General features: G+C 35.0%; 1 protein-coding gene across 1 annotated transcript in view; it reads left to right on the top strand.

Annotated features, from left to right (window-relative positions):
- Nucleotides 1–24,673, top strand: part of CycA (cyclin A) — a 50,163-nt gene that overhangs the window by 20,244 nt on the left and 5,246 nt on the right. The window contains exons 3-5 of the mRNA XM_075359003.1: nt 6,398–6,621; nt 8,871–9,075; nt 18,210–18,460. Coding sequence (XP_075215118.1) covers nt 6,398–6,621; nt 8,871–9,075; nt 18,210–18,460 — 680 coding nt within the window. The remainder of the gene's footprint in view (nt 1–6,397; nt 6,622–8,870; nt 9,076–18,209; nt 18,461–24,673) is intronic.

Below are 24,673 nucleotides of genomic sequence, written 5' to 3'. Positions count from 1 at the left end.
ATTTAAATTTATCAAAAAATCAAGCTGAACTGTTAGGATAAAGACTGTAATTTGGAATTTACTTTAAAACAGCACAAAACTTTCAGGCTTTCGAAGTTGACAAAAAGAACTATCTCATTACTTTATTGATGAAAATTAGTTTATTGCACAAATATTGATGAGCTTATGTTCCACTTGGACAAGTTCATAAATCTGAGGACTGGTGCTTTTTCATAGATTCGTCTTAAGTATAGTTGTGGTTCTACTATAAAATGGTAACAAATATCATTCGATACCAATCGCTTATGGTATTAATTTGAAAGAGACATACGATGTGATGAAAGACATTCTTGAAAAAATAAATTATAAAAAACTTAGCTGGAACATATGTGGTGATTTAAAACTTATAGCTATTTTGTTAGGCATGCAGTTAGGCTATACTAAGTATATGTGTTTTCTTTGCGAATGGGACACCGAGCTAGGGATAAACATTATGTTACCAAAGTGTGGAAGAAACGAGACAACTTAACTCCAAATGGGAAAAATGAGCCCTTAGTTAAACACAAAAAAAATATTTTTACCCCCTCTCCATATCAAGCTAGGACTAATGAAAAATTTTGTAAAAGCAATGAAGAAGGATAGTCCCAATCCCGGATTTTTGTACATCAGGCAGAAATGTTTGAATGCAAGTAAAGGAAAATTTAAAGAAGTAATATTTGTTGGTCCTCAAATAAGAGAGTTGGTCAAAGATGATGTATTTAACAAAATAAATGTAGAAAGTGCAGCTTGGGCTTCTTTTAAACACGTTTGCAAAACTTTTCTCTGCAAACAAAAATGCGACAATTACCACGATACTGTTAAGCAACTTCTTACTTCATACAAAGGTGTGGGATGTAATATGTCTTTGAAAATACATTTCTTTCACTCACATCTGGATTTTTCCTAGACAACCTTGGAAATGTAAGTGATGAACATGGGTGTGTTTCTACTGAGACATTTTGGTGATGGTAAGCCACTATAAAGTGAAATAGAATATTAACATGATAGCCAGTTACTATTGGACATTAATTCAGGATTTGCCTGAGGCTATCTGTAAATGAAAAGCATCAGTGAAATCATTCTAACACAGGTATGGCCATGCATAATTATAAATTTTACAGATTTTAACTATATTTTCCCTTAATTTTTTTTGAAGCATAATTTATTTAAAACTAAGGGTGATAGAAAAATAGTATTTACAGATTTGTAATGTATGCAAAAAAGCAATTCAAGAAATGATGTCACTTATAGAAACATTAAAAAAATTTTTTTTGTCTATTTGTTATAGATCTATTTCAGTATTATACATATTTTCAAATTATATGAAAAAAGATGTTTAAATTGCACTCACTGATAAACGTTTTTGAAAATATATAAATTGATAAACTAAAAGGATGGTTTTAGAGGACCATACATAAATTATGCTAGCCAAACATTATACTTAGACCTTTCCCTGCATTAGAGTTTATAATATTTTAAACCCCCCCCCCCCACCCGTTTGTTATGTACTCATAATATGAATTGTTTTATGATTTCTAACTATATTTTAAAGCTATAAAAACTTTAGTATTAGTAATACATATAATTTTTTTTTAAATGGTGCTCTTGACCCGTAGCATTAGTCTGTTACTTATTTTGAAACCATTAAAATAAAAATCTTCAAATATCAATTATATGTTGTAAAAATGTACCTAGGTCTTTAATCTATGTTTTAATTAAATCATTTAATTATAGCAAATTTAATTTATTTATTCCCGGTAAATATACAATGCATTATAAAAAATTTTTATATAAAAACCAAATCTTTGAAAATAAATTTATTAATGAATATTATATGTATTTTTAAAATAGTTCTGTAGTTGTTAGATTCTGTTTTTACATATTACAGGTAGGTAATTGACATATTTTACTTGGGATTTTAAGTATGAATATTTTAGACCTTCGTCTCCCTTGGGCAAATTAGAAGCAAAATTTTATTCCCCCTCTTCCTTTTATGTGTATATAATTAATGGACAGTAATTAGTGTATATAATTAATTTAGGAATAAATTTCAATTGATACTTTAAGCCCTTAATTTTAAAAAAACGTACAGAACTATATATATATTTTTAAAAACCCCCTCTGTTTTTTTATATTTTATTTTTGTTTCTTTTTTGTTTTAATCTTTGTCATTTCAGTTTTATTTCATTTAATTTGTTCTTATGGGTAGAAAAACTAGATTGTTGTGGTTCAGAGCTAGTGACAAAACTACTACTAACTAGTTTAAGAAACACGTAGTAGAAAAATAAAATTATTTTTTCTGCAAGTTCAGTCTTATTTTTTAAAATGACTGTGGGGTGCCTAAAACCTAAGTGTAACCCATTGGCAGCAACTGTGTGCTACCTTCATTTAGTTGATAAAAATAATTACAGATTATGTGACCATTTGTATTATTTCAGAAGACCATTTAAAGTATTAAAGAAGAAATAATATTACAAGAGTAACATTTTTTATGAATTAGTGGTAGTGTAGGTTTTCTTTTTTATACAGAGGTGGAGGAATACCATTTATGTATAGTGTCGGGCTCACTAACAGGTTCCGCAAGATGTTATTAAATGTGTGTGTGTGCCTGTGTCCTACCGACTAAACTTCCACCCATGGTTACCCTCCCCTTCCTGGTACCATTTCGTCAGGAAGGGGACTTATGTGCCATTAGGCCCAGAAAGGCAGAGTGCCAGGGGCCCCCTAGGATCCCCTAGACACTCAGCCGAGGGCCTGTCCATTCCCGTACCCCCCAGCGCTTCATACCTTTGCAGGACCTCCCATTCTTTTAAGTCCGATCATCATCACTGGCGAACCTCTATCAATTGGTGATGGTTTTCCAGCTTTCCTCGGACTCCAGAAGGATGTCCTGGATCTCGGGTGCAAACATCTCTATTTAGGATGACTAATAATACTTTCCTCGCCTCGGTATACCTAGGACATCTAAAGAAGACGTGGTAAGGCGTTTCGTCCTCCGGGTAAGTATCGGCGTGATCCAGGCCAAACCTATGTAAATAAGCCTTGAACCTACCACTTCCTTTCTGAAGGTGGGAGCGTCCCCAGCTCCAACACTCTCCTTCGATACTCAATATGTAGATCGATCGGGAAGAGTCACGCGAGGATCTTGGTTGCCACCCCGGAAACGGTCCTGTACTTAGAGGCCACACGAAAGCAACACCTCCTGTGTAGCGCCTCCAGCGGCCCCCTGTACTTTGCATAATTTGCGGCATCCGTCCATACCTCGACGCCGTATAAAAGCGTGGAGCGAAACACGCTTGTTAGGAACATCAAAGGACAAATCAGTTAAGAAGGTCAAAAGACGATCTCCGGTAAAGTCCCTTAGGGCTCGGAACGAAGGCGGTACTGTGGCGACCGGTAATTTCACAAGGTGGGTGTCTTCCTTTTTTGTCACCTTTAAGGTGGGTGTCTTAGTGGCCGCGTCGACTACTATTTCAATGTCATCTGCGTACCCCATCAGAGTTACTTCTGGGGGCAGCCGGAAACTGAATACCCTGTCGTAGGCGAGGTTCCACAGTGTCGGCCCAAGAACCGACCCCTGGGGAACACCTGTGTCCAACATGTGTTCTAGCAGTCTTCCCTGAGATCAGCTTGCGCCTGATCAGGTAGGACTGTATTACTCTGCTCATATAGTCAGATATCCCATCCGCTACTAGTGAATGCAGGATTGCAGCGTGACTGATGCTGCTAAAAGCATTTCACATGTCCACTTTTACAAGGACGCACATCCTGCCTGTGGTCCGTCCCCCTCGTTTTCTTATGATACCGTTTGCCGTCTCGCAAACTGCAGAGACTGCATCGGACCTACCCCTGCGAAACCCGTATTGGTTCGCAAAGTCCACCCGCATCTTCCACGGCTGCTTCCAGTCTGTAGCAGCATCCGTTCAAAGAGCTTGGCCAGAGCATCGATCATGGCCTGTAGAATGTGGGGAGGGCCGGATCCCTCCACGGCTTAGGTTTAAGGACTAGCCTTTGCTGATTCCACCTTTCCGGGAACAATCCTTCTTTGATACATGAATTGAACTCATCAAATAGCGCCTCTGGGTCATCCCAACCCCGTAGGGGAAGACACCCGCCTTGTGACGCTTCTGGTCGCCACACCATTCCCCCGTTCCTAGCTCTGATGGGCTTTAACGGGAGTCGTCTTTCACCCTCTTAACTTTTTACATCGCATAGTAATAAGCCAGGCGCCTCCGGGTCAACCCGGGCCGCCAGATTCGACCCGGCAGAATTATCCTCAGGCATGCCCATAGCGGTGACAGCCAGTTCGTCGCTGGTGAATGGCGGAGGTGGCTCCATTTCGCCCAAATTTTCGACTTTTAACACTTCCCCGCGGGGAAAAAGGCCCTCGATGATGCGGTTGACTTCATTTGTTTCCACGTAGTGAGATCTCTGCGTTTCAAAACTCCTTTGACCAACAGTTTGTAGGGTCTCCACCAGGGGCAGAGTCCACCTCGTACAGCAGTCGCCGCCAACACGTTCTCTTCGAGTCTCGAATTAGGGTAGCGAGCTGCTTCCTGCTTTCCTTGTAGTATGAAATGTATAATACTTTTAGGGAGTCAAGGCGTGCGCGGATCGCCATCCTCCTAAGTCTGTGGCAGGGAGTGCCACAGACTCTAGCTTCCAATTTCTTTGGTCTACCAGTAGGCAGGTGATCCCTGCTGACATACTTACGATGGGAGTGTTCTGTTGCACACGTTAGTGAGGGATTCCACCAAACGTGCTGCCTTCTCTTCCGCTGTGCTGACTCAGGCAACATCCCAGAGATCAAGTGCTCCAACGAAAGCCTCTTCATCTAGATCTTTGGTGCTCCAGCTCATTCTGAGGGCCATCCATTCCCTCGACTATCGCCACCCGCGATCGTCGTAATTACAGCTTGATAATCGCTGGCAGTGTATCTCTTCCATATTTTCCACTCACAGACTTCAGGTTCGGGGAGACAAAAGTAAGATCCACCACCGACCCGGATTCTCCTTTTCTGAAGGTGTATGTGCCTCCCACGTTCAAACGTACTAAATCAATCGTTGCTGCTACATCATTTAGTGTGTTGCCTCGGACGTTTGGCCTGGCCGATCCCCAGGAGACCGACCAAACATTAAAATCTCCCGCCAGGAGTGCAGGTCGCCGGCCAACAAGGTCTCCAGAGCACAGTGTCTTTGTATTGCTGCATACTAATATTAGACAAGAGGTAGAAAGAGTGTATGTGAACCCCGCCATTCCTCGCCCTTACAAAACCAGTTGCACTGTAGACATCTCGTACAGACATGGATGCGCGAACCCATAGCGTCACCAACCGTCCGACCCACTCCGGGCGGATGCGCGGGGAATATGGTTCGGAGATAAGTACTATAACCGCGCCAAGCTCCGCTACGTATCTGGTCATCATTTCCTTGCCAGGGAAGAGTGGTTCAAGTTGATCTGGACGAGTCGGATTAACGTGTAGAGGACTGACCGGTCTTTCCCCGGCTGTCTTTGTTGACCTTCTTTATAATCCCTTTGGGGCATGCAGAGGCAACAGTCCGTTGTCCGTGTTACACGCGAGGCATTTCGGGGCCCTATTGCAGTGTACTGCCCGATGTCCCTCTCCGCAATTAAAGCAAGTCGCTGCCCTTTCTGCGCCCTTGCAATTCTTTCCGACGTACCCCGACTCAAGGCATCTAAAGCACTGCTGAGGAAGCTTGACAACGTCTACTTTACAGGAAACCAGCCCTATTTTCACCCGACCCCTCTGGACAGTAGTTGCAACAAGGTGTGCCGGGAGCCGACATGTCACCATGCCAGTCTCCATAGCTTGGCCAAAACTGTTAAGTCGTCAGATAGAAACTGCTCAAAAGCCGCTGCCAACCCTTGGAGGATCTTGCTTTTTTGAATGCCGTTCTCCAAATCACGTATCTGGAGAACGGCCATCCTCGTTTAGTGGTGATACTCCCTTCCTTTATAGTGGACGTTAAAATCCGTTTGAGAGCACTGGAGGCTTCCTTCTTTTTCTTTGACCTTAATTTCCATGCTGCCACCAGACTTACTGATGGAAAATATCTCCGTGGACGGTGGGACCACAACTTCTGGCCTAAATCATTTGATCAGATCTACGTAGGTAGCCACCAACTTAACTATGATTGTCTCCATCTTTTTCTTATCTTTTACAGAGACATCACGTCCCCATGCAGCAAGGAGTTTACCAGTCGGGGTGAGAATGTGGTATGGACGGCCAGTCATCCACTCGATTCAGTGATAGTGTAGGTTGTATAATGATACAGGAAGTATTTTACTATCTTAGTTGTATGTTAATATTTTAATGGACATTTTTTTATTTATAGTATCTGTAATTCTTATGTTTCAGTCACGACATAGGCCAAAACCTTGTTATATGCTTAGACAGCCAGATATAACTTACTCAATGCGCACTGTCTTGGTTGAATGGTTGGTGGAAGTGGCAGAAGAATACAAGTTACATACAGAAACACTTTATCTTGCTGTTTCCTTTATTGACCGATTTTTAAGTGTAATGTCTGTAATCAGAGGAAAATTACAATTATTAGGAACTGCTGCCATGTTTATTGCATCGTAAGTATTAATTTTTTTCCAAGCATTATAAAAAATTATAATTTTTTATGATAATTAAAATTGAAGTAATAAACTCTGTACTGAAATAAATAAATTCCCTTGTTTCATGTTATCGGTTATATAAATAATTTAAAGGAATATTTTATTTTTTTATACAATTTCATTCAGTAAATTCCTGTTTTATCACTCCAAGGTAAGACTTATTTCTAGTTATTGGAATATATGTGCACTATAGTCAGTAAAATATATTCTGCACTTCAATAAGAATAATTTTATTATAGGTAAGGTATATATGATATAATTCATATAATAAAAAAATGATGTTGATACATAAATAAAAATTATAACATTTTTAATAATTTAGGGTGACTGTTTTTCAATCACTAGTGATATCATGAGAGTTTCAGAAATTCAAAACAAAACTGACTAAAATAGGCAGAAAAGATTGAAAGGACAAAGATTTTCTTCATAATGCCACAAAAAATTTTAAAATAAATTTAAATATGATCTGAAAATACATAACCATAATAAAATATAAGTTTTGAAATAATTAAATATTGCATTAATTTCAAATGATTTGTTACTGAGATACTTATTTCTGTTTAAAGTTGGTTACTAATAGCATTCAGAGTAGTTCAATGTGGCCATCATTTTGTTGAATGCAGAATTCAGCATGATGAATCCATTCTTGATGAGCACATTTTAGCATCAGGATTGTTCTTAATAGTTGCTACAATCTCTTAGTTGTTCTAGATTCAGTATGTATAGAATAAACGAACAACTTTATGCAATTTTAAAGGAAGTAATCCAAAGACATTCAGTCAGGAGATCTTGTGTGGTCAGTTTACTGGTTCATTTCAACTGCTATCAGTTATTTGTACAATCTAAAATAATAAGAGAAGTGAGGTGGTGCACCATGAATTACATTCCCAGTCTATTTGCAGCTGGATATTTCTTCACTAATTCATCCAGATTCGTTTACTAAAAGCATTAGGTACTGTACTCCTGAAAGCCTTGACTGTAAGAGAAAAGGGCAGATGAGATTGTCACCAAAAAGTTAATACCACACATTAAACAAAAACGTTTGTTGGAAATGCATTGTGAGACTCTTTGTGGGTTTGGTCTCTTCGTAACTATAGATGTATCAAAATTTGAAATTTTTATTCCCTCTGAAGCATTATTTATCAGTGCAACTTGTAAAAAAAAAAGCAAAGGACATATGCTACATACAAACTTTTTTGCTTGATTTTTAAAAAATGTTGAAGTTTATTAAGTTCTTTTTTGGAAAGATTGTGTGCAAAACGCAACCATTAATATGATTTTGCTCATCTGACTTATTGTAATTAAAAATAATGTTAGATATTAGACAATGTAAATAAGAAAATAAGATTGACTGTTTAATCAGTATATGAAGTTTATTATTGATTAATTGTTAACTGTTTAACACTTCAATAATAACAGGTTTATACTGGTTTTTGTAGCTTATACAATAATGGTTATAATAGTTTAGAATTGTTTAAATTGCATTTAGTAGTGGTTTGTTCTTTAGAATGGTTTTTGTTTACTTAAGTTTAACGCAGTGTGTAACATTAATGAGTTTAAATCGTTTATGCAACTGTAGCAGTACGCGGTCAAGGCGTGATTGCCTCTCTCCCAGTCACTGCAATGAAAGGTAAAAAGGAAAGGGAACCCTCACTCACTTGAATGCTTAATAGATAATTTCCTTCACAACTGAATTGGTTTTTTTCCTTCATTTTTGAGCAATTAGCAATTATTTTTTTATAAAAAGTATTTGTTTATGAATAAAGCTAAAGTAAAATAATCAGCATAGATAAAAAAGTTAAGAGAAAATTACTTTTATTTGTTGATTAATTAATTCATACCGTAGAACAGTGGTACCAAACTTTTCCGAGTCGCAGTGCCCTTTCTCAATTAAAATTTTTTCACAGTGTTCTACCCTAAATAAAAGTATGACTACTCGTAAGCAAGATATAAAAGTAAATAAAATTTGTGTATCTTCATTATTTTTTACTTATTACCATTAAATTAATAATTATAAATGTCTTGGTTCAATTAATTATGAAGCTTTTACAATATTTCACAGCACCCCTGTGAAGAGGCTGTGGCTCCCTGAGGTGCTACGGTGCACAGTTTGGGAATCACTGCCATAGACAAAATTTTGTTGATTTATACATTCTGTTTGCCTGTTTTAATGCTTTAATATCTTCTATTCTGATTTATTTAAACAGGAAATATGAAGAAATTTACCCTCCTGAAGTTAGTGAGTTTGTTTACATAACCGATGAGACATACAATAAGAAACAAGTATTAAGAATGGAACATTTGATCTTGAAAGTTCTTAAGTTTGATATTTCAGTACCTACACCATTAGCTTTTCTAACACATCTTACGGTTGAATGCAAGCTCACAGAGAAAACTTTACATCTTGCTATGGTAAGTATATGCATTGTATGTTAAACATTTTGAATAATTTCCTAACGATTTCTTTTAATGGTAGACTAGCTGATGCAGTAATTGTAGACTAACTGAAAACATTACATCTTGTATGTTTGTTTAAATTATTAAACAAACATTTTGAAAATGTGAAAGTAAGTATTAAAAAAAAAAACTCTCATGTTTAAAGTAGGTCAAAATATACTGACTTCCTGGCTTGTAGACATTAAGCAATGTATTATTCAGAATGCTTATGCATAAATGAACGATAGTTCATTCTGTTATTAATGACAATTCATATGACTCTTATGAACAACAGATTTGACGAGTGGTAAAACACTTATATTTTATCATCAGTAATCTTTTTTTTGTCCTAAAATTAACACCTAATTAAAGCAAGCTTATTATGTATATTAAATTTAAAAATAAAATAACATAATTAACTGGTTGGAGGGTGATAAATAATAGCTGTATGATTAGACCATGGGTCAGAAAACAGTTTTTGTAAAGGGTCAAGTAGTAAACAAATTATTTCTGTAGGCCAAATATGAACTGAAGGATATTTTTTTAGCTAGTCGTACTTAAATAATAATTTTATACAAAATTGTTAAACAAAATATACTGTAATAATAAGAAATAATTGACAGTTGTTTGAAATACAGCTCTAATGGGAAGAATGGAATTGCTTTTTGGAATAATATTTTATGAAACTGAGGCTCAGAGGTAGTATTTACTATCATCAAAATTGATTGCAATTATTCATCTGTTAATACTGAATTCTACTGAGACATTACATATTCCATTCTTGAAAATATCTTTTCGTACAAGTAGACACTGCCAAATGTAGGAATGAGCTTAATTGAAGGTTATCTGGAAACTTTAATTATACAGTCAACAAATTGATTTTGAAATAAAGAAATATGTTTCACCTTTGTATCAAGATCTGACTGATGGAACCATAGTTTCAACTCTGAAAATATATCCACCATGAGTTTATGTGGGAATGGAGATTTCATTTAATTGAATTTCTGTCATGGGAAATGCATGAAGCAGTTGGACGTGATTTGTAACTATCAATGCTACTTGTCAATGATTTTATTTAATATTGACATTATTTAGGTTATTATTATTAATGATTATTTAGTATTCATATATAAACACATTTTGCCTTTTAGTTTAAAGTTCAGTTCATTAAGAAATTTATATATTATGTCGACAGCAAAAAGCTAATTTCCAAAGTCATTCAATGTTCAATAATAGTGGTTGAGAATAGTCTTTTTTTGTCTTAAGTCACTTGACTGGATTGATGCAGCTCTCAAAGATTCCCTATCTAGTGCTGTTATTTCATTTCAGTATACCCTCTACATCCTATATCCCTAACAATTTGTTTTACATATTCCAAACATTGCCTACCTGCACAAATTTCCCATCTACCTGTCTCTCCAATATCAAAGCAATTATTCAAGGATGCCTTAATATGTGGCCTATAAATTTGTCTCTTCTTTTAACTATATTTTTCCAAATGCTTCTCTCTTCATCAATTTGACCCAACACTTCTTCATTTGTCACTTTATCCACCCATCTGATTTTTAATATTCTCTGAAATATTTCTCTGAAACATCCTTGTTGGACTCCATTTTTTATTACTGCTTCTGCCTAATGTTCTTCGATTATTACTGTTGCAGTTGGTTCCTGTAAATGGTAGTAATTGTTCTATCTCTATACTTGAACTCTAATTCTTTTAAAATGCTGACCATTTTATTCGAGACTTATGTTATCAAATGCCTTCTCTAGTTCTATAAATGCCAAGTATATTGGTTTGTTGTTTTTTAATCTTCCTTCTACTATTAATCTGAGTGCTAAAATTGTTTCCCTTGTTCCTATACTTTTCCTGAAACCAAATTGGTCTTCTAACACTTTTTCCACTAAATTCATCTGTATAGAATTTTAGTTGGATTATTGATGTATGAGTAGTTAAGCTAATTGTTTTGTATTCTTCACATTTATCTGCTTTTGCTTTCTTTGATATCATGACAATAATACTCTTTCAGAAGTCTGACGGAACTTCCCCTTTTTCACAAATATTACACACCAGTTTGTGTAATCTATCTATCACTTCCTCACCTGCACTGCGCAGTAATTCTGCACGTATCCTGTCTATCCCAGGAGCCTTTTTGCCATTCAAATCTTTTAATTCTCTCTTAAACTCAGATCTCAGTATTGTTTCTCTCCTTTCATCCTCTTCGACTTCCTCTATAACACCAGTTTCTAACTCATTTCCCCGTATAACTCTTCCATACATTCCACCCACATATCAACCTTTTCTTTCATATTATAAATCTGAGTACCATCTTTATTTAACACATTATTAGATTTTGATTTATGTACCACAAAATTCTTAACTTTCCTGTATGCTCTGTCTATTTTACCAATGGTCATTTCTCTTTCCACTTCTGAACACTTTTCTTTTGCTAAGTTGCACTTTCCTGTTTGTAGTCTTAATTGTCGATATACCTTCTTCATCACTAGCATTCTCATACTTTCTACGTTCTTCCATCAGCTCCAATATATCCTTTGGTATCTAAGGTTTTCTGCTAGTACTCTATGTTCCGCCTAAGTTTGCTTCTGCTGATTTAAGAATTTCCTTTTTAACATTTGCCCATTCTTGTACATTTTCCACCTTACCGTTTTTACTCAGACCTCTTGCTATGTCCTCCTCAAAAATCTTCTTTTAAACACCTATCTACATTTCATTATCACTAAATTATGGTCACTATCAATGTCTGCTCCAGGATAAGCTTTGCAGTAGACAAGTTGATTTCTAAATCTCTGTTTAACAATGATAAAATCTATCTGATACCTTGCACTATCACCTCGCTTTTTCCATGTGTGTATTCTATTATGATTTCTAAACTGGGTGTTGGCAATTACTAAATTGTACTTCGTGCAAAACTCAATGAGTCACTCCTCTCTTTCATTCCTTTTGCCTAGCGTGTATTCACCTACAATATTTCCTTCCTTGCTTTTTCCAGTGCTTGCATTCCAATCTCCAGCTATTATTAAACTTTCATCCCCTTTAATGTGTTTAATTGCTTTGTCAATTTCTTTGTATACACACCCTACCTCATCATCATCGTCATCATCATGAGGACTTGTAGGCATGTAGATGTTAACAATCGTTGGCTTAGGTTTTGATTTTATCCTTATTACAATGATTCTATTGCTATGCATTTTGATATACTCTATTCTCTTCCCTATCTTTTTGTTCATTATGAAACCTATTCCTGCCTGCCCTTTATTTGAAGCTGAGTTAATTATTCTAAAATCATCTGACCAAAGTCGTTTTCCTCTTCCCACCAAACCTCACTAATTCCTTCTATATCTACATATCCATTTCCCTCTTTAAGTTTTGTAACCTACCAACCTTTGTTAGATTTCTAACATTCCACGCTTCGACTCATAGAATGTTAGTTTTTAATTTTCTGGTGATCCCTTCTTTAGTAGTCCCCACCCGGGGATCTGAACAGGGGAGTAGTTTACCTCCATATTTGTTACTTGAAAATGCAGAGAGCTTCATTTTCTTAGTAAAAAACAGCTGTTGTTTTCCATTGCTTTCAGCTGCGCAGTACTCACTCAGATTGAGTGATGTTGATATGGCTTTAGTCCTGCTGACCTACGCCCTTAACTACTGAAAGAGCTGCTGCCATCTTTCAGAAATCATTCCTTAATCTGGCTCTCAACAGATACCTCTCTGGTATGGTTGCACCTTCGACCCAGCTACTCTGTATCACTGAACACTCAAGCCCTCTCACTATTTGCAAGGTCTCATGATTCATAGAGGGAGAGTTTTTCTCATTGTGAAAAATGTTAACCTGCTCCGAGTTAAAAGGATCACAATAAAACTTCACTACCACTGTATAGTAGGGCAAGTCAGGAAATTAAACTTCTATTTCTGACAAAAAAATCACCAAATTGATAATTGTTACGTCTGCAAGAGCGAATGAAGTTCACCATTGATAGAATTGGTTCAAAAACACAACAGATTCTAACATTTCCCAAAAGTATATATTGATGAATAATTGAATAACCACAGGCTATGAACACTCTTTATTTTCATAAGCCTAAAAAATGTTTCTGACAGGATTTTTTTGTTCCTTACTCATTTTTACCACTATCAGTTATAACACATTTTAGCTGATACAATTTCAAATTGTTCTTTCGTAAGTTTTCTCAACCTTAAAAATACTTTTTGCAACTCACAATTTGGCTTAGACCTTTACTATGTGTACTTGGATTTGGTCTACAGGCTGAAGTTTGCTGGCCCTTGGACTAGACAAAACTGATATCTGCATTTGTTACTATTGTTATGAAATCTGTATCTTTTAATCTTTTCATATATCCTGTAATTTTTAATGTTCTTTTCAAGTATGTATAATACAAAAAGGCAGTCATGTTTAAAATTTTATTTAATTCACAGTTTCAGCTTATGTGAAAAACAAAACCATTATGCTTATCAAATTTGAAAAATGAAGTTTTGTCTACTTCATAAAGAAGATTAGATCTTGTTTAGAATAAGATTAGAAGTAATCTTGTTTAATAACCAAATAGTTATACTCTTGGAATAATTACCAAAATAGCAAGAAATAAAATAGCATTTGTATAATGGCTATGGGAAATTTAAATACTTTGCTGGCCCTGTAACATATTTGAAATTGTCTAATAAGTAAATAGATAAAAATAGAAAATTAAATAGCCTGTTTATTTTATTACAATAATAGCGTAGTTAAGTTATAAGAAATAAATTTGTGGATCGAATGGTTTTGAAACTATTGTTTACATTAATACCAGCTAACTCTTGATTCAAATTTTCTATCGACTAAAGTTTGTACTAACTGTATATATTTATATACTTTTGCAAGATTCTTTTCAATATTTTACTTTTATTTTTTAGATATTCAGATAATAAACTAATGCATAAATAACTAGGGCTGAAATACACCCATAATGATTTCTGCTAAAACAAACAATAATTAGGTACTTATATAAATTCCTAATAAATTGTGGAATTTTATAAAAATTTTTATGGTTTTTTACTTCCTTGTATAAAGTAAAGGAAGTATTGTGATTGCGATCACAAAACAAAATTTTGGTTTTGAGATTTCAATTAGAACTATCCATTTTGACAATTCCTGAATCCATTTTGACCAGTTTCAGCATGACATCTTTATGTACATACATACATATCAATCTCGCATAACTCAAAAACAATTAGCAATAGTATGTGAAATTTTGGGTTTAGGATTGTTGTAATATCTAGTTGTGCACCTCCCCTTTTGATAGCAATCGACTGGACTGAAAATGTCCAAAAAACCCAAAATTCAATAAAATTTGGATTTTGGACTTTTTTGTAACTGCAGTAGTAAGCCCTCATTTAGAGCTTTTCAATGACATATCATAAGTGGTACTTATTTTCATTGGTTCCAGAGTTATAGCCACATAAAATTTTAATTTATGAAATATTTGGATCTTACAAGGCATATCAGTTTTAATCGGGCTTCATCTCCTTTTTTTTTAAATGTTTTTTAATTTAAATATATTGATTTATTAATAATTATTAACCTTGATTGCAAAAAAAATTACTATAAATAATTCAATAATAACAATAAAAATAAAGATATGAAAAAAATTTTAGAAGTTATTAATGAAATAAAATTTTATGTACTTTTCATTTTAAAAAAATATATAAATGTAATTTAATAGGCGTACAAGAAAGTCATGTGGTGTCCACATTAGATTTTTTGTACTCAGAATATACAATCGTAATACAACTTTTCACGCAGATTTAAAATCTTGTTCCTCATCTCAAACTTCAATGACTACTTTATTTTCCAATTCTTGTTCTAAAGTTAATGAGTTGAAGGATGCAGTACAACTAAGCCCTCATCTTTAGGTACTGGCTTTATAGCAGAAGGTAAATTCAGGTACTGCCTGTATGTAATTGGATTTATTACTTTTATCATTTTAATGTAGAAATAATAGTCTTTCAAATGTTCCTGTTCATACCACACCATTGTACGCCAAAGCTCATGTGCTGATTATGTTTAGCCCAGTCTGTCAGACATTTTACCTAGAACAGCAGATGTGGAGGGGCCCAGTTCTTACCTTGATCTCCAACTTTACAGCCAAAATATAGTTTGACTTTTTTTAACTAGTGGAGTCAAACTTTGTTGTTCTTTAAGTGACAAATCTCTACACACATACAGAAATTATCTGGTTCATTTACACATATTCTTAGTTGGAAGACACAAAATATAAAAATACAGCTTTGAGATTTTACAGGCGCTTTGCAGAAACGTTTATTAGTACATTTATTTGATTTTCTTTTATATATATTTTTGTATTGATAATGTTGAGACAAGGAACTGTTTGCACATACTTCTCTAAGTATATGCAAACCAGAAATATCTTAGAGTGGTATCTCTCTAGATAGTGCTTGAAGATATGTAATAAGGTGATCAAGAACTTTATATTAAGCTTGCTTTTTTGGTTTGTTCATAGGTAATTTTTGATAATTATTTGTAGTAGCAGTTGCTACACTCAACACAATTTTATTTATATATATATATATATTATATGCACAGCTGATTTATATTAGGTATTAATATTTTTAGTCTATTGTTGCCACACGAGACGTAAACAAACGTTTTGTGAAACGAGTTTTTGTAGTGCATGGCAAAAATGAGTGATAGTAATTATGAGCAACATTGTGTAATCAAATTTTGTGTTAAACTCTGTGAGAATGTGACTGAAACTTTTTCAAAATTGAAAAGGGCATATGGAGATCCCACTCTGTCACAAGCCCAAGATTTTAGGTGGTTTAAAGCATTTTCAGATGGCCAGTAATCACTTGCAGGCAATCCAGGCTCTGGAAGACCATTGACATCAAAAAGTGGCAACAATGTTGAGCACATCAGAGACTTGTTATGGTATGACCAGCAATTAACTGTCACAATGATTGCAGAAAAATTGATTTTGAACCATCCATCAAATCAAATTTTGACAAACAAATTGGACATGAAAAAAGTTTGGGAAAAATTGGTTCCAAAAAACCTTACTGTTGATTCAAACTCGCCACGTCCCAAAAAAAGCAAAAATGAGCATATCAAAACCATGTTAATTTGTTTCTTCGATAGTAATGGCATTGTCCATAAGGAATTTTTGCCTACAGGACAGACTGTAAATCAATGTGTTAACTGATAAATTCTTGGAAGACTGCGGAAAAGAGTTATGACAATGCATCTTGTCACTCTGCACTCTAATTTAATGAGTTTTTGGCAAAGAGAAACATTCTTGTAGTTCCTCAACCACTTTATTCACTGACTTGAGCCCCTGTGACCTTTTACTGTTTTCGACTTTAAAAAACACCTCAAAAGACACCATTTTGGAATAGTAGCAAACATAAAAAAAATTTAACACCATCTGAAGGATATTCCAGTTTCTGAGTTCCAACACTGCTATGAAGAGTGGGAAAACCACTTGAAGCATTGTGTGTCTTCCCAAGGGAATAATTTCAAACGTGATAAGAGTCCATGTATAATTGGATTGCAAATAAAAGGTTTTTCCTGAACCCTTTTCATTACTTTATTTACAGTTCTTGTATATCTCAGAGCTGTATTTTTCTATTTTATGCCTTCCAACCATGTTATAAAAAATTTACAAAGTAATTTTTTTTAGTGAATTAATATCCAAGGAAATGTATATAAATGATCCAGATAATTGCTGTTAACATGTGTGGAGATTTGTTGTTTAAAAAACAACAAAGGTTGACTCCACTAGTTAAAAAATTTCATGAACTATATCTTGGCTGTAAAGTTAAAAATGAAGGTGTGTGTGTATGTATATATATGTTAAGACTAAAAGTAAAACTCGGCAATCTACCACAGTACAGATTCTAATAATATTTTATACCTTATTATTATTTCTTCATTTGTACATCAAAAGCACACTTGAGTATTTTCCCTCATCATCAGTTGAACAAAAGATTAAAAACTTTAAAATTACGCATTAAGAAATTGAAATTATCACATATGTTGTGTAAACAATGCAGTCAAAATATAACACTCTTAATAACATCAATTATTTTTAAATATCCTAAACATGCATGTGGCCAACCACTATATACAGTACAGTATTAATATTTTATTAATTTTACTTAATATTTACAAAAGTGCTGCTATATATCATGATATTGAATAACATTTGATAATGATTTTCTTATCAAAGCTGCTGTAGATGGCAGCACTTTTGTAAATATTAAGTAAAATTCATAAAATATTAGTATAGTACTTTATGTAGTGACTGGGCACATGCATGTATACGAAATTTAAAAAAAAATTATGTTATTAAGATTGTTTAATTTTTAATATGTTATAATTTTAATATTTAAAGTGTAATTATTTTAATTTTTGATCAACTGATAATGAAGAAAAATCCTCGAAAGTGTTTTTGATGTACAAATGAAAAGCTAATAATAAGGTAAGAAAAATATTATTAAATTCTGTACTGCGGTGGATCGCTGAGTTTTACTTTTAGTTTTTAATATAATTAGTACAGAGAAAGATATGCGCAACAATAAAGGAAGAATTGATTTTACTAAATTAATATATATATAAATAAAATTAAAGCTTATGGTTTCATCTATAGTACACTTCAAAATTTTTAAAAATCTATTTTTACTATCTTTTTATCACTGCTCAAGGGTAGTGAGACAATTATATCCATCCTTACATATTTAATATTTGAGAATTTTATTTTAAAAATTGTTTTGTAAGGACTCGTTAAAGATATTATTCAAACTGGGTTGCAAAATAATTCCTGGAACTGTGGTTTCAGAAGATACTATGATAAATGATCGAATGACCAGTGGTGGTTATAGATTATATATTTGACCGGATTATATTTGATGCATGAATTTTGTTTTGAGATTGTTTGGTAACATAAATTTATCCTAAATAAATCTGAATTGAACGCTTATAAATTTTGAGTACAATTGAGACAATTCAATTATACAGTGTAGAAAAGAGTAAAGTATTTATTTTTCATGTAGGTTTATTTGTGTTTTTTTTTTTTAACAGTACCTTTGTGAATTGTCACTTCTTGAAGGTGATCCATATCTTCAGTATCTTCCTTCTTTAGTTGCTTGTGCAGCAATTGCTACCGCACGTCATCGTCTTGGGTATGCTGAATCTTGGACAGATGATTTGATCCATGCAAGTGGTTATTCTTTAGATGAATTAGCACCATGTATATGTGATTTTAATGATACTCACAGTAAAGCAGAAACTTTGCCACAAAAAGCTGTCTGGGAAAAATATAAAACCAATAAGTAAGTATAATTTTAATGATACATTTTATTTTAAATATTCTGTTACATAACATTTTTTCTTCATTAAAAATTAATACAGTATTTTTAAAGTACTATAAGATATCCTTGTTCAAAGTAAATACACATCTGCATTTGTTTTTATCTATCTGAACAATGAGATATGAAGAAATGAATTTACTATCTTTGTTAAGAAGTAATAAGTCACATTGTCATTAGTATTGACCACTTGATCGAAAATATTTCATTTCTAAAATGTTTGCACTTGCTTCTATTTACAAAGAGATTTTTATCCTATAACAACTATCCCAACTACCTTCCCGCCCAGGCTGCCCCCTTCCCATTGAACTCAATAGCAGTTAATGCTGCTGCCTTTCTGAAGTTCTTCTGTTGTCATTCCTCGTGCATTTTTTTTTGTAGTATTATTGTGCTCATATCTGTAACTGGCTTCCAAGAGTACTCGTTCTCCAACAACACCTCTAACAAGTTTGTAACAGTCAGCCTTCCAGTGACAGTTATGCACCGTCGTCACTTATAACCCACCTGGCACATTCGAAGAAGGTGTACCCAAGTGTGTCCTCAAGGCCACAGGTAGACACACCTGGCATCATCTCATCTTTTCCTCTTCAGGTTGGTGTTGGAAGTCACTGTGTTTAATCAAAAGCTGGGTGAGCCAAAATTAACTTCCCCATGCCCCTACCGAACTATCTTCTTATGTTATAGATGTCTTTGTGATTCCATTGTCCACCTTGATCAGTGTATCACAAGCATCCTTCTTTGTGATACCCATCCATCTTTCAACTTTCTTGAGATCTAATAGGGGTGTAATCCAGCAACCATGAAAGCTGCATCACTGGATACTGTCCTGTATATGGAAATTATCCACAGTACCATTCTTCTTTGGACCCTGTTAACTTCCTTTCTGCACCTCGAGTAAATCAATGCACAGTGCCACTCTGGAGCTGCTTATGCAATATGAATTACACCACAGTTGCCAGCAGTTCTCTTTTCAATGGTCTTGGTCCTCCTATGTTTCTCATAAGTCTAGTTAATTGTAGAGCTATTTTCTCAGCTTTCCCAACTGTTTTGAGGACATGGACCATAAAGCTCCTTCTGTCTAGCCATCCACCCTGGTATTTAACAGATGCTACTGGGTGTATGATGGACTTGCCTATTTGGACAACTGTGGTGAAGTTTTCACCTTCTGGCTGGAATGAGGACTTCTGTCTTCTCTATTGCTAACTTCAGCCATGCCCTTGCCATTTCAGTTAATCTATTAGCCTTCATCATTAGTCCACAAGGTGATTTGTCATTAACCATTAGGGACATGTTTTCTGCGTACCCCATTAGTTCTGTACCTTCCAGCCATTCCAACTTCAAAAGACCATCATATACCACAGGAGAGGTCCCAGTACTGTACTCTGCGGAACAACACTCTCCATACAGAACTCAACTGGCTCGTCTTCCGCCACTGCTGTGATACTTCTGTCAGAGAGGTAGACCTGAATCACTCTTAAATAAGGTGATATCCCCTTCTCCTTCACCTCCTAAAGGATTGCTGATAATTTAATGGTATTAAATGCGTTTCTGACAACCAGGAACACGATCATTGGCATCAGGTGCCTGGTGTCATGAACCACATCCTCTATCAGAGTATTGACCATCATCAGGGCATCAATAGTAGATCTTCCAGGTCAAAAACCATGCTGATGGTCCGACTGCCTGCCACAAGTCTCAAGCTCACTCCGCAGTCTCTCTTCCCCAGCAATCTCTTCTTTGTTAAAATTCTTACAGGAAAAAGGGAGCAGATTACAATCTGCATCTGGCAGCAGCTCAAGACAGGGAGCGCTGTAGCAAACTTCTTCCTGAATACCCTTTAGCCACTGACCTGCGGATTATCTATTTGGCCACATAACTCTGCCCACCTTTCCAGTTTAGCATCATCAATGCTTTTCTTAAGGAACCTTTTCTGGTTAATTAGTGTTCCCTGGCAACGTCATCGAAGGCACCTCCCTATCTCCTTTGCATTGACTGTTTGACTCACTAGCACTTCCTTCTAATCTCAGGAGGCCACCAGTAAACCTGGCTTCTAGCCAGATAACCAAGCCTTGCCTCCTAAACATCCTTGCTTACCTCAATAGTTGTCTCTGCCAGGAGGGTACCCTCTAATCTTATCAGCAAAGGCCACCTTAACTCTAATAGCTTGAGAATCCAACCTTCATGTTTGCAGTAGAGACGACTGAGTAGATAGATTCCTTTCCAATCCATGAACATGTTCCATTCTACACATTTTGTGTTAGACCAGACTGTCCACCTTCACCTTGAAGTCTTCAATTGTGGCACTGGGAGAGAGGTATCAGCTTATCAATCTTATGTTTGCTACATCCACCCAGGAAAATCCAGGGCCGTACTCGTAACCCCTAACCATAAATTTATTTGAATACATTTGTCTGGCAGTGTCCTGGTTGATATCGGTCACTCACAGCTGCTTGTCAGTGATATGGCGGTTGGGTCACTGATAATAAGTATATATCAGCCTCCTCCCTCCTGATGGTTGCCCACAGTAGGTCATGAGCCCACCCGCTCCTGTTGAGATTAATCTGTATAATCTTCATTTAGCCTATGGGTACATTCTGCTACCAGATTTGACCTACTTGGCCATAATCAGCACATTTCACCCTGGTACACTGCTCCTTATGATGGTCCTTTTGCCACAATTGAAACATTTTCATTCTATCAGGGCCCTGCCATCCAGCACCTGTAGCAGCACTCTTCTTCCGATGTTATGGCTACCTAGCAGGTTACCAGCCTATTTGTACTCCTTTTTTTAAGCAGGAGGGCTACATTCCTCGCAGTTATTGCCACTGTTACCATCCTGATGCTACCAAAAGCCAGCCTCATTGTGATCACTTCAGCAGTTTCATTTCCAGTTCCCTTCCTAGGGCTTCCTTGTGTTGTTTGAGTGGATAGCTCTCCTGATCATTTTCACTAGTTGTACATCTTTGGGTCTTCTTCCCACAGTTACACTTATGCCTTGTAACCTCTGTTCAGCGGTGCTTGTCAGGTCTCCCATCATATTATCTCATCTCAGTCATCTTATCTGGAGGCCCTCGTCCTGGCCTTTTCACACTGAGATGATAGCAACGCCACCACCTCAATCTTGACCTGCTGGTCAACATAAGACCTCCTTTAAAAATTTGATCACTTTTTCGATCCAGTTTGTATTTTGTTTCTAATTAAAATTTTACTTCTCAAATTTGTGTTTAATTTTAATACACCTTATATGCATCAATTTTCTCCGAATTAAATTCTCTGCAAAGTTAACTAGAAATTTTTATTTTTAAATTAACAAAGATATTTTATTCCAACCTAAAAAAGTGTATTTTCTGACAAAACGTTTTCCTGTTTTTCTTATAATCAAGTAGATGGAGGTCTGGTTCTTCTTTTATTCAATTTCTTACATCAAAAGCCATAAGGATGCACCAAATTTACCCCTGATATGTACCCAAGAATTTTAGTGTGATATAATTTCACAGAGGTAGCATAAAGTAGGGCTAAATGTTTTGTGAGCTGAAACTTTCTAACAAACTGTTTTCTGACCTATGTGTACATGTACTTTTTTCTTGTTATTTGCTATAGAATCATCTCCTGAGAGATTGCCATACAATTTGGAACCATTCTGTAGAAACTAAGAAACATTTCTACAGAATGATGATCATGGTTTGCCAAGTTTTTTATAATTCAGCATGAAAGGTTAAGAGAAATTAGAAACTTTTCTCCTAGAGCTGGTGACCATAAAGTTCAAAAATACTAGAGTAAGAATAATGGGTTTGTAACATATTGAGGAAAATCTAGAGAATAATACAAGATTGGTTGCATGTGAACAAATTGGTCATATGACTGGAAAATTCTGTGAAGTTAACAGCGCTGTTTCTGTATCATGTACAAATAGTGAAAGTGATCAATGAAATTGGTCATCTGCCAAAACCATTTCATGAAGTAATTTTATAAAAACTGACCACTAATTCGCAATTTCTCACTGCAATTATGTTCAGTCTAGAAACTGGATTCAATCAAAATGGAACCATCTATTTTCACATCAACCATCGGCCACAAAAAAATCCTGCAGTCAAAATTTTGGTAATTGTTTTCAGTAAATGATTGATTTTATCATCAGAAATTTACAAATTGGTCCGTATTTTCTACTAACAGAATTAAACAGCAAGAATGATTACCATTTCCTAGAAAAGTTACTTCCAAATTATTTGCATGAAGTTCTGATAATTCGGAATTATACTTGGTTCATGGATGATAGTATCCCACCACACTTTAATTATAATGCCTGCCAGTATTTAAACAAATACTTTCCTGAAAGGTAGATTGGTCGTACAGAACCAATATTTTAGCCTGCAAGATCATTGATCTAAAAACAATAGATTTCTCCCTGCTTGTGCTGAAGTTCTTTGACATATCAAATTTTTTGATGAATCAACTTTTACCAGGAATTTTTAAAAGAGTGAGACAGTCTATAAAGACTGTCTCACTCTTAAAAATATTAGGAAAATTGAAAGAAAAAAAATTGGAAGTGAAACTTGGACAATCGGAGTATCTGAGAAGAAAATATTAGAAGCTTTTGAAATGTGGTGCTATCTGAAAGCTATTGAAATGTTAAAAATCAGATGGGTGAATAAAGTGACAAATGAAGAGGTATTGCGGCAAATAGATGAAGAAAGAAGCATTTGGAAAAATATAGTTAAAAGAAGAGACAGACTTATAGGCCACATACTAAGGCATCCTGGAATAGTCGCTTTAATATTGGAAGGACAAGTAGAAGGAAAAAATTGTGTAGGCAGGCCACGTTTGGAATATGTAAAACAAATTGTTAGGGATGTAGGATGTAGAGGGTATACTGAAATGAAACGACTAGCACTAGATAGGGAATCTTGGAGAGCTGCATCAAACCAGTCAAATGACTGAAGACAAAAAAAAAAGAAAGAAAAACTTATATGCAACTATTTATGTTTGTTATTTAAATAAATCTGCTCTTTATTATAATTGCGTGAAATTTATTAATCATATTACTTACTTTCCTTGAATGTTCAATAACACTAGTCAATGCAAAATTTGTACCTAACCTGTTACACAACTTTTCTCACTGTAATTTTGGTGCTGATTTCAAATATACTATTGAAATTTTATTACCACTTATAATTACCTTATTATTACCAATTTGTTATAATAAACCCATTTTGATCTACTGGTTACAAATAAGAATAGTTTCTGTATTTTCACTTTTAAACAATGTGCATACGTGCTTAATAAAGAAAAAAATATATATACACTGTATCATGAGAAGTAGACGTGTATAAACATGTCTTTATGATGACATCTGTTGTTGCCTACTGCAGAGCTTAAAATCCTATTCAGTCTAGCTTCATTTGTTTATACTGTGCGTTGTGTTTCACAGAGTTATTACTGTTTTGCTATATTTTCATCAATTTTTTATAATACAAAAGTGATTTTTTGTGCAACATGGCTTCTGCAAATGTTTGTGGATGTTCAAATCATCCAGACAATCTTTTTTATGTCTGTAGTATCTTTACACCTACAGGGTGTCCCATATAAAACGCAACCCAACCTTATATTGGTAGGTATTGAAATAATAAAAAGGCATGTGTAAATGTAATTTTTATTATTACCATCCATTACCTTACATTTAGAGTAAATGTTGGAAGTGACCGCCATCTTCTTGAATACAAGCTTCAATTCTTTTTACAGCGTTTCTTGCAACTTGTTTCAAAGTTTGTGACTGGATATTTAATACAGCTTGTTCAATATTGACTTTCAAGTGTTCGTGGTTTGTTGCTGTAGGCTTTTTCTTTGAGGTAACACCATAGAAAAAAATCCCCCGCACTCAAATCTGGAGATCTTGGCGGCTACAAGCATCGTCCGATAACATGATTACAAAAGAATTCCTCAAAGAAATCAGAAGTTGAACCTGCGTAGTGCGATGTCACACCGTCATGTTGTAGCCAGCAGTGTCTGTCTTCCTCTTCCAAGAGTGCGATGAACTGAAACAAAATATCCTGATATCGTTCTGCATTAATGGTGTACTCAAAAAAAATAGGACCGATTATTTTCTTCCGCGATATCGTGCACCACACGCCCAACTTCTGCGGGTGTAATTGTTTTTTGTGATAAACGTGGGAATTTTCA

Source organism: Lycorma delicatula, chromosome 3 (assembly GCF_047948215.1).
Source record: "Lycorma delicatula isolate Av1 chromosome 3, ASM4794821v1, whole genome shotgun sequence".
NCBI lineage: Eukaryota > Metazoa > Arthropoda > Insecta > Hemiptera > Fulgoridae > Lycorma > Lycorma delicatula.
This window is presented reverse-complemented; position numbering and strand designations above follow the sequence as displayed.